Below are 11155 nucleotides of genomic sequence, written 5' to 3'. Positions count from 1 at the left end.
AACTGGAGCCCAGAAAGGGAAGGCGAGTAGCTCCAGGTCACACAGCAGGGCATGTATGATCGCGCTGCGATTATAATCTAATGTTCTTTCCACTCTCCCATGATGGAAATGCAACTAGAAGGTTGGGTGGAAAACAGCACGTAAATCACAATGACTCATTTGTTCAGTCTCAAGGATGAATGTTCTTATCACTCACTCAGATCATAAATGGCGGAAAGTCAATGTGAGTTTTAGAAAAAAAAAATTTATTTGCTGCTTTTCTGAAAGGCTACGGCCTCTAGCACTGTCCATCAAAGAGGCAGATGACCTCCCACTGTCTAGGGCAGCAGGTTCCCCTTGGCTAGAACCACCCCAGCCCCATCCCACATAATGTCTCAGAATTGGCACCAAGGACCAGACATTGTCTGGATGAACACCTATGTTTGCTACCCATTTCTGTTTCTTCAAAAGCAGTGCTCCCAGCTCTTGCAGCCACAGAGCGTCTGCCAGCAAAACTAATCATTGCCCAACGTTGCCCCTGGGTCATCTCCAAAGCTCCTGTGGGACCACAAAACCATTACCTGAAGATAAACCAAATATTTGGGAGAAGAAAAACAAATGCCAGATATTAAAATAAGGCTCCCTTTATTAAACCGACCAGTCACAAGAACAAGCCCACATGCTGGACAGTAGCAAAGAGGAGGGACCACCAAGCTATGCAGATGAAGACTAGAATCAATTAGAAATCCATTTTTCTCAAGATCAACATGCTCCTTCTCACCCGTGGACTCCACTCTCAGGCGACATGCCCAGAATCAGATGGGATTCAAGATTTTCTTCGAAAAGTCACTGGGGTGAAGAGCCATTCTATTTCAAACCCCTAAGCAACCTCCAGAAGAACACGACTCCCAGGGCGTCCTTTCTGGAGCACTGTGGAGGACGGATCAAAGCTTCCAGTGTAAGTTTGTCTTCGGTGGAAATATCACCAAGGCCTTGGAAAGGTTGGGCCCCTCCATCTCACGCAGTACTTATCAGAGTGGTTCTCTCTCAGAGCCTGGGGACCCTCAGCCAGTGATAGGTGAGGCAGTGCAGACACCACCACCACCGGGCACCTCAGGCTCAAACTCATGGCCATCAGCACCATGAGAGGAGGTGGCTGAGAGGCTCAGAGCCAGAAAGGCCTTCTGAAATGGCAACACACGCTAGCTTTAGAACTACATCACACATAGTGTACCCCAAAAGGACTTACTCTTTCTGCTTTAGCTCTTGTATCTGTAGCCAATGAAGTGCATGTGTGTGTGTGGGGGGGGGGGGGGGGAGGGAGGGGAGATGACTGGGTGTTGAGAGATGAACTGATGAAAAAGCCAAGACAGACAGACAGACTGAGTGAGGCAAAGCAAACATCCTTAGGAACAGAAGGGAGATCTGATGACTCGTATTAACCTGATAATTTATACCATGGCTCTGTACAAAAATAAAAAGGTTCTCATAAGATTATTAACAATTTAAATAAATATCTGATAGAACACTCTTTCTCATTTTTATAGCTCATCTCTTGGGTTGATGTTCAGTTCGTGTTTCCCTTGTTGTTCTTGATCCAGGATTGCAATCACTTCGTCGGCTTTTATCCGCTCCTGCAAAAAAGACAATTTGCACATTTTTGTTACAAGCATCATAGTCAGTCCTGGTGGCAGATGCTTTCCCAACACTTCCAGGCATCCATCTGTCCACGGAATGGAAGCTAAATCCAGTTAAGGATTGAGCCTCATCTCATCCCTGCAATGGTGCCTTCTCCTGACCTCCCTGTGTCCGAGTCAATCTACTTTCCAAAATTTCTCTCTTTAAGAAGTCTTCTATATTCAACTGCTGACTCCCTTTTCTATATTGTGGTCCTATAGACATCTCCAGGTCAGCTCTACACTTCAGTATTTCAAGCTGAATTTGCTGTTTTCTTCTGCACATACCTACTCTATTCCTCCTCACAAATTCTCTCTCTCAGTGAGCCTGCCCCTGCTCACCCATGTGCCCTAAAAGCCTGACCATGGATCCTTGGATCTCATCTACCTCCCGTGCCCACCCCTTTCTTTTCAGTGCACATTACTGTTGCCTTAGCTTAGGCCAGGTTTCTCAACCTCAGCTCTACTGACATTTTGGAACAGATCATTCTTTCCTGTGAGGGCTGTCCTGTGTGTTGTAGGGCGTTTAGCAGCATCCCTGGCCAGTAGCAGCTCTCCCCAAGTCATGACAACCAGAATTGCTTCTGGACATTGTCAAATGTGCCTTAGGAGGCAAACCAGCTCCCACTTGAAAAACAAGGGTTTAGGCTTTCATCATCTCTCAGCTCAATTGCTACAGCAGCCTCCAAATTGATCTGTTCCACACCCCATACCCACATGCTTCTAACAGAACCCATGCACTTGACTCATGACCATGTCATCTTCCTGTTCACTGCTCACAGCCCTGGCATGGCCTCTCAGTGCCTAAAGTTCCAGGTCCAATCTCCCTGCTGTGCTTATAAGGAGTTTGCTTTAGATCATTCTTTCTTTTCCAGCTCACCTGTCCTCTCTCACTTCACCTTACACTCCAGCCTCCTAACTCACCTCAAGGTCTCTGACCCATCACTCTCAGAAGAATTCCCCAGTTCTAGTGTCGGCTAAATGCCCCCCCGCCCCATGCTTCCGTCATATCCTGTGCTTTTTCTTACCATCCACATCAATCAAATAGCCGACCCAGTTGGTCTATCTTCAAATGGCATCTCAAACCTTCCACATTTTTTCACCTTCTCTCTAACTACTTTCATCTACAACATGCTAGCTGGATAAGCAGAGCAGCAAATGGATGTTTCTCTCAAATCAATAAATAAAAATTTAAAAAAATAAAGCTATTCTGTAACCCTTTCATACCCTTTAATTCACCAGGACTAGGGGAGGCAGGGTAGGTAGGGCACATTGCTTCTCTCCCACACCCCCAGTCAGAATACAATTCATCTTCCTTAACCAGTTTGTTGAGTCTGACCCCTGCCTCCTCTGTGGCCTCTTTTCACACCACTCTCCATCTTGCTCAGCACATTCCAGTCACTGGGTTTCTTGTTTCTTGACCACTCTAAGCTCCCTCTTGTCCCTGGGCCTTTGTAACCTGTTCTCTGCCTAGAATTCTCTTCCCAAGGCCATTATCAGAGTTGACTTCCTGTCATGCAGGTGGCAACTCACCTCTCATCAGTCCCAAGGGCCCTCAGGGTGCCACCCCTTCCCCGTCACTCTCAAATCAGTGACCTTGTTCTCCTTTCCACACCTTTATCACTATCTGAAAATCTCGCAATTATTTATTCTTTTACATATCTGTTGTCTTTTTCCACTAGAACGGAAGCTCCATGAAAGCAGGGAATCCTGTCGTTTTGCTCACCGCTGTATTTCCAGTGATCAGAAAAGCTATTGTCACTTTGCAAGGCCTCCATTCTATCTGGTACATTAATGTAAAAGTTCTATAAAAATATCTCTTCTTAAAGAAGCTGTGCTCATCCTCTGAGACTCATGTCAAATGTCATCTCCTCAATAAAGCCATTCCTGGTCTCCTGTTTATATCCCTTAATAACTATTATCGAACTGCTTCTTGTGTTTTAATTACTCAGGCACCTGTATTCACTGTCCACTTTGACTTGAAGCTCCTTGAAAATAGGAGTTTTGTCTGTCTTACCGATTTCGTATCCCCTGTAGATAGTCCCTAGCACAATGCCTTATACTGTATGTCATGAAAGTAACTATTTTGCAACTTGAAAACAAAGCCCCATTCATTCAAGAACTTGTCATTGAAAATGACGTATAAAGGTAACTAAAAGGCCCAACTACACTAAATAACAGAAATCTAAATTGCTGTCATGATGCCTAAGTAAAATGCCTGGATGCCACTCTGTGAATATGGGAAGAACAACCTGCTTCTTAACAACAGATGTACACACCAAACTCTCTCCCCAGACTGCCCGGGAGACTGCTGCATCCTCTCTCTCCTGAAAGGAAGGAAGTTCCACAGCAGGGACGCTACACACAAGAACTGAAGCCTCTAATACTGGGCGTCTTTAAGAGTTTATGATGTGAGATACTCCGTAAGAACTAAGTACCTTTAAAATAACCTGTAACGAGCATGGGAGTTGCCAGCTCCGGTCATTTATTCATAGGCAGACTTCGTCTGCTCAGGGATTCAATCTGAGAAGAGGCGCCTAATTCAGGGACTTTCAAACTTTGCTGCGCATTAGAATTACCTGAGCAGCTTTGAAAACTTCCGATACCCGGGTCACACCCCATGTCAATTAAATCAGAATTTCTGAGGAGGGCAGCCTGATGTCAGGAATTTGTAAAGTTCCCCAGTTGATTCCAATGTAGAAAGAACATTGCTTGAGGCTCTGGTCATTTTTTTCTGTGACCACTAGATGTCGCTATTGTCCAGCGACTGGAAACATTTCCCAGTACTTGCCCTTCAGAGGAGCACCGATGTTACTGGTTAGGAAGGAGCAAAGAGAACTATTTGGTGTTAAAACTTTTATTTTGATAGAAAATACCTTGGAAGAGAGAGTTGAGATACTGAATAATAAAATAGATGAACTGTTTGCTGAATTGAACACTAAGGAGAGGAAACAGTAAGGCAATTTTTCAACAAGCTATCTATCTTCACTGTCGGCTGGCTTATCTAGGCTCCCTAGTACAGAGTGCTGTAGCGGCATGCTGGCATTTGGAGGTGGAGAAGCACAGGAAAGAAAGGAATTAATCACACATGAAGGAGATTGCTCAGTGTCCCTTGACGTTTTCAGAACTCTCTGTGCTCCTTTCCCTCAGTTGGGACCATATTTTTCTCTTTCTGAACTTTTATATGTTTTTCTTTTTCTTTAAAAAATATTTTTATTGAATTTTAGAGAGAGAGAAGGGAAAAGGAGAGGGAGAAACTGATATGACAGAGGAACATCAATAGGCGGCCTCCTGCACTTCCCTCTGTCCCCCACCAAGGGGCATGGAGCCTGCAACCTACCCAGGCATGTGCACTGACTGGAAATCAATCAGCAACCTCTAGGTGCATGGGGCAACACCCAACCAACTGAGCCACACCAGCGAAGGCTATATATGCCTTTCTTGATTCCCCTACAACTCATACTGCTGTCTTCTCACTTTCTACTTCTTTGTCAACCTCCCCAAGCCCCTTCTGGTCAGGTACTATGTTTTGTTCCCCTTTGTCCCCACCCCCCTTCCTCCCCAGGGCCTACCTAGCAGAGTTTCTCAGGTACAATAGTAGCTCTTCTGTAAACATTTGTTAAATATATGAATGAATGCTTAAAATATGGGGAGTTAGGTTTGATGGCAAAAAAGTATATGAGAAACCTAGTTAATTTTAAACAGTTTCTGATTAAATTGAATTCAATTTAGGGATCTAAAGAGGAAAATTGGATGGAATGTAATTTTATTTATTTTTTAATTAATTTTTAAGTATAGTTTTGATTTCAGAGAGGAAGGGAGAGGGAAAGAGAGAAACATCAATGACAAGAAAGAACCATTGATCGGCTATCTCCTGCATACCCCCTACTGGGGGTCAAACCGGAATCAAACCTGAGACCTTTCAGTCCACAGGCTGATGATCTATCCACTGAGCCAAACCAGGTAGGGCAGGTGGAATGTCATTTTAAAGAATAGAATTCATCTACAGTTGGGGCCAGAGAAGACTTGGAAGCTGTCCAGTTGAAATTTCCATTTCAATTTCAGCATTCCATGCCAAGCAGCTGCTAAGGCTTTGATTGGAGCCATCCTGTGATGAGGAACTCACTACTTCCAAAGCAGACAATTTCAGCAAACAGTGGTGACGATTTATAAATTATTTCTAATATGTTGAATCCAATATTTTTCTAGGGCATTCGACCCATTGGTCTTCATTTATTCCTCTGCAACTTCACAGATAGACCCTATCACCTCTGCCCAAGGGCATCCATAGGATAAGATCATGGTCTCTTAACCAGGCTAAGTGTCCTCAGCTGCTTCCCATATAATAAGAACAATATTTTAATATTTAGGATTTAATTTAATCATAATAAATAACATTGAACTTCAGGTTCCCTTACCTCTTCTACATGTGTCATAAACTAGTCAGTGCTCCTTGAATGATTTGTTGAGAAAACGAATCATTCTTCCCAGTAACCAGTAGAAAGCGGTTCCTCTCTTCTGATGCTACAGTTGTTGTTGTTTTTTAAATAAAGCTTAAGGACAGCCAAATATCACTGATATATCAACTTCTGCAGACATTCACTTATTAGAACGCATGTGATTAAAAATTGCCTTCGTCGGCAATGAGGTATCACCTCACACCTGTCAGAATGGCTACCATCAACAAATCAACAAATGAAAGTACTGGTGAGAATTAGAGAAAAGGGAACCTCAGTAGACTGCTGGGGGGAATGTAGACTCGCGCAGGCACCATGGAAACCAGTATGGACTTTCCTCAACTGCCATTTGACTCAGGGATGCCACTTCTAGGAATATATACTAAGAAACATCAGAAGGAATATATACCCCCATATGTTCACAGTAGCACAATTTATAATAGCTAAGGTCTGGAAACAGCCCAAGTGCCCATCAGTAGATGCGTGGATAAAAAGCTGTGGTTCATTTACATCATGTAATACTATGCAGCTGTAAAAAAAAAAAAAGATCTCTTACCCTTTGAGACAACATGGAAGGACCTGGAGAGTATTATGCTAAGTGAAAAAAGCTAGTCAGAGGAAGAAAAGTATCACATATCTCATTCACATGTAGAATGCAATAAACAAAATAAACTGATGAACAAAATAGATCCAGAGACATAGAAACATAGAACAATCTGATGAATCTCAGAGGGAAGGCAGGGGTGGGTGGGTAGGTAGGAAGAGATTAACCAAAGAATTTATATGTACATATGCATAACCCATGGACACAGACAATAGTGTGGTGAAAGCCTGGGGTGGGGGAGGGCTAGAAGAGGCCAATGGGGAGGAAGACGGACATCTGTAATACTTTCAACAATAAAGATAATTAAAAAAAAAAAAAGAATTGCCTTCATCCTCTCTCTCTTTTCCCCCTCACCCACACCACAAATATTAGATGATCAGGAAAATTTGCTCTTGCATAAAAGACGGTCTGTGTTAGAAACATGAGAGAAAGGATTCTGTAACAGCTATAAAAGGGTTTTTGTTTGTTTCCCATGTTCTCTCAGATTTTTGAGGGGTTATTCAAGAACTTAAAGGACTTTTCAGATAAATCAGTTTATGAAGCAGGTCTACGAGGCATCTAACTGGCTTTCTGGGTGGGACACTCACCAATTCTCTATAAATTGGGTCCAAGGTAAACCACAGAGCCACAGCACACCTCTGGCCCTTGGTGACTGCCTTCACCCCGTGCGGGTTCTCCCCTCCAGATGAGAAGCTGATCATCCGTCCACACTTTGGTTTGATAGAAGCCTGGGAAAAAGGTGAAAATCAGATTCTCAATTCCTGTGTCACAAACATCTCTACAACCCCTGTTCTTTATCCTTCTATGGGAGTATTTGGGTCAAGTGTTGAGTCAAAGAATAATGGAACCCTGAAGTTGAAGAAGACACAGATTATTTCAATTGCCTCATCTGTAAAACAAAGGTAGGTCAAAATAATACTAATTCAGAAAATAAAAGTATTCAGGTGAAGGCCTCAAGTGGGGGGCAGGGGTTGTGTAGAAGAGGACAAAGGGGGACATCGTAATACTGTCAAAAATTTTTAAAAATGTCTGAGACCGAGGGGAGTGTGTGTGTGTGTGTGTGTGTGTGTGTTCAAGGGAAGAGCAGAGAAAAGGAGTCAGTTTCCAGGCTTCTTTCTTTTAAAGTTTTAAATATATTTTTATTGATTTCAGAGAGGAAGGGAGAGGGAGAGAGAGAGAGAAACATCAATGATGAGAGAGAATCATTGATCAACTGCCTCCTGCACATCTCTCACCAGGGATCAAGCCCACAACCTAGGTACTGGCCCTTGACCCCAATCAAACCCAGGACCCTTTGATCCACAGGCTGATGCTCTATCCACTGAGGCAAATCAGGTAGGGCCCAGTTATTCTTCTTAATAATGAGGGGTGATTTGTCTTTGCTAGGGAAAGTTGGTTACATTAAATAGCTTTACCAAGATAACTTTTCTGATGGCAATCTAGAGAGTTTAGTAGTTACTGGTACCCTCAGTATCTATCTGATTTCATTTTTCTGAAGAAGAAATTTATTGTACATTTCCACATAAAACCAGCAAAATAAATACTACCCAATGCATATTGCATAGGATGGTGTTTAGACCTGGTTTCAAGTTTTCTGGCTGCTCATTCCCTGGCACTGGTCAGGACTCACTCAACACACCAGGTTGCCGCCACTTCTGTGTGATTCCTGAATCTCAGCATCAACTTCTTAAAATACTTCTTAAAAGAAAGGGCATGAGGACAATGGTACACTTTCACTCTGATGGAAGAGGGAGGATGGAAAGCATTTTCACACATGAAGAACTTTGGGAAAGTTTTACAGTGGTTCTCAACCTTGGATGCACATTAGAATCACCTGGGAATCTTTTTAAAATCCTGATTTCTGGGCCTCATCCTTCGTAAATTCTGTTTCGTTGTTACTAATGTTGTGGCCCCACCCCATAACAAAGAAACAGAATTTCCGGAGCATGAGGCCCAGAAATCAGGATTTTAAAAAGATTCCCAGGTGATTCTAATGTGCAGCCAAGGTTGAGAACCACTGGTTTAGGAAAAGAAGCTATCAACTGCCTGAAGCAGTTGGAATTGACTACAGGTGTGTGGACTCACAAAGTCTCTGGGACTAATGTTACCATACAGACAGCCTCACCTGTGACATATCAGGTACTTGGAGGAATGGACAAGCCCAATTGATGACTCTGCTTCTGTAGGAAAATATATTCTGAAGCACAGATAAGTGATTGTAAACATTCTATGGAACACAGCTCCAGAGTGATTTTAATTTTTCATGAAGCAAATGGAACTCATTAAATTTTATCTTTTGGAAACTTGCACAGAGAAACCCAAATCCCTAAATACCCATGTTTCACAGATAAATGCTGCTCTTGAAATAATCCACATATCTTCCAAGTATAATAAAAGCAAGTGTCTTTTGCTTTTCATCTAACGACTGATGACATGTCAGAGAAGCCTTTGACTGGAATAAATGTAAACCTTCAGCCATCATTCAGTTAATTATATTATTTCCAAATTTTTGAAAAATAAAGACGTTACCCCCTTGTTGTAGTCCCAAACTGGGTTATTTCCCTACTTTGTCTGTCCCTCCAGGGGCAAAGAAGGGGAAGCTGAAAAGGAAAACTACCCATTTCTCTTTGTTATTGGGACCAGTTACCTAGGAATTTTGATTACCTACTAAATAAGAACTCGACCATATAAATTCATCTGAAGCAGAAATAATTTGGGAAATAAATCTCCCAACTTGGAGATTTTGAATAAAAACGTTGTTTAAATCAGGTTTTTCTTTTACTTTTGAGGGGAAAGTGGTTATAGCCAGTAATTTTAAAAATAGCTAAGTTCTTATATTAAAGGGATAGAACCATTAAAGTGGAGTATTATCTACTTTCACATAATTAAAAAACAGGATAATGATAAATTCACTCAATGAAATGAATTAACAAACAAAAAAGACTCATAGATACAAAGAACAGCCTGACAGCTGTCAGAAGAAAGAAGGTTGGGGGGTTGGGTATAAAAGGTAAAGGGATTTAAAAAAAAACAGCACCCTCCCCCATAGGCTCAGACAACAGTATGTTGATTACTAGAGGGAAAAGGGGATGGAGGGAGATAGAAGAGGGTAAAGGAGGGATAACTGGTGATGGAAGGAGATTTAACTTTGGGTGATGAACACACAATACAATATACAGATGATGTGTTGTATACCTGAAACCTATATAATTTTATTAACCAATGTCATCCCAATAAATTAAATTAAAATTAAAAGTATATATAAAATAAAAAATAAAATAAAAGCCCTGAATACAAAAAAAAAAAAAAAAATCCAGTTAATTTGCATTCAACAATGAATGAATTACTGATTCGGACACTTTCAAACACTGAGCATTTCCAAATCTAGCCACAAGGTGGAGTAGAAGCAAAGAAATCTTTTCAACCACCAGTCTAATTTTCTTTCCACCTGGGCAAGATGCATTTTTCAACCTCAGTTTCAGTGTTAGCAGAGCTCAACAAACAAATCCTTCTGCACAGAGGCTCTTCCAAATATGAGAATTTTGTATAGTGACTTTAAAACCCAACCCAGACCACCCATCTTGATTTAATTTCCCAGATAATGAAGCATCACACTACTCCCATGTTAGTATTTAGCCTTTTTACCAAAAAGTGTATGCACCATAGCCTTTTAAATATACATTATTATATTAAATTGTATTAAATATTATTTCTTAATAATAACAATGTTCCTGGACAATTTTAACCAGATCCTTATATTTCCTCTTTTACAGTGACATACAGGTGTTTGTTTTTTTTAATTAATTTATTTTTTTTTACCACACTGAGCATATTTTATTTTATTTTATTTTATTTTTAATTTTTCGCTAAAAGTATTACAAAGGGTATTACATAAGTGTCCTTCCCCGCCCCCCCTGCCCTTGACAAACCCCTGCCCTCCCTTACCCCCCAGTGTCTTATGTCCATTAGTTATGCTTATATGGATGCATACAAGTCCTTCGGTTGATCTCTTACTCCCCTCCCTCCTGTCCCCCAACCCTCCCTGGCCTTCCCACTGCAGTTTGACAATCAGTTTGAGGCAGCTCTGCCTCTGTATCTATTATTGTTCAAAAGTTTGTAATGGTCTTTATTATCCATGAATGAGTGAGATCATGTGGTATTTTTCCTTCATTGACTGGCTTGTTTCACTTAGCATAATGCTCTCCAGTTCCATCCATGCTGTTGCAAATGGTAAGAGTTCCTTCTTTTTTACATCAGCATAGTATTCCATCGTGTAGATGTACCACAGTTTTCTAATCCGTTCATCTACTGATAGGCACTTAGGCTGTTTCCAGATCTTAGCTATGGTGAATTGTGCTGCTATGAACATCGGGGTGCATATATCCTTTCTGATTGGTGTTTCTGGTTTCTTGGGATATATTCCTAGAAGTGGGATCACA

General features: G+C 41.5%; 1 protein-coding gene across 1 annotated transcript in view; it reads right to left on the bottom strand.

The window, feature by feature from the left end:
- Window positions 1–607: 607 nt before the first annotated feature.
- P3H2 (prolyl 3-hydroxylase 2) overlaps window positions 608–11155 on the bottom strand; it is a 162857-nt gene continuing 152309 nt past the window's right edge. The window contains exons 14-15 of the mRNA XM_070406582.1: window positions 7304–7444; window positions 608–1613 (exon numbers count right to left, since the gene is read on the bottom strand). Of these exons, the coding sequence (XP_070262683.1) occupies window positions 1521–1613; window positions 7304–7444 (234 nt within the window). The 3' untranslated portion in view covers window positions 608–1520. The remainder of the gene's footprint in view (window positions 1614–7303; window positions 7445–11155) is intronic.

This window comes from Myotis yumanensis, unplaced genomic scaffold, assembly GCF_028538775.1.
Source record: "Myotis yumanensis isolate MYYU_CA2020_CCGP unplaced genomic scaffold, mMyoYum1.0.hap1 SCAF_2, whole genome shotgun sequence".
Classification (NCBI taxonomy): Eukaryota; Metazoa; Chordata; class Mammalia; order Chiroptera; family Vespertilionidae; genus Myotis; species Myotis yumanensis.
This window is presented reverse-complemented; position numbering and strand designations above follow the sequence as displayed.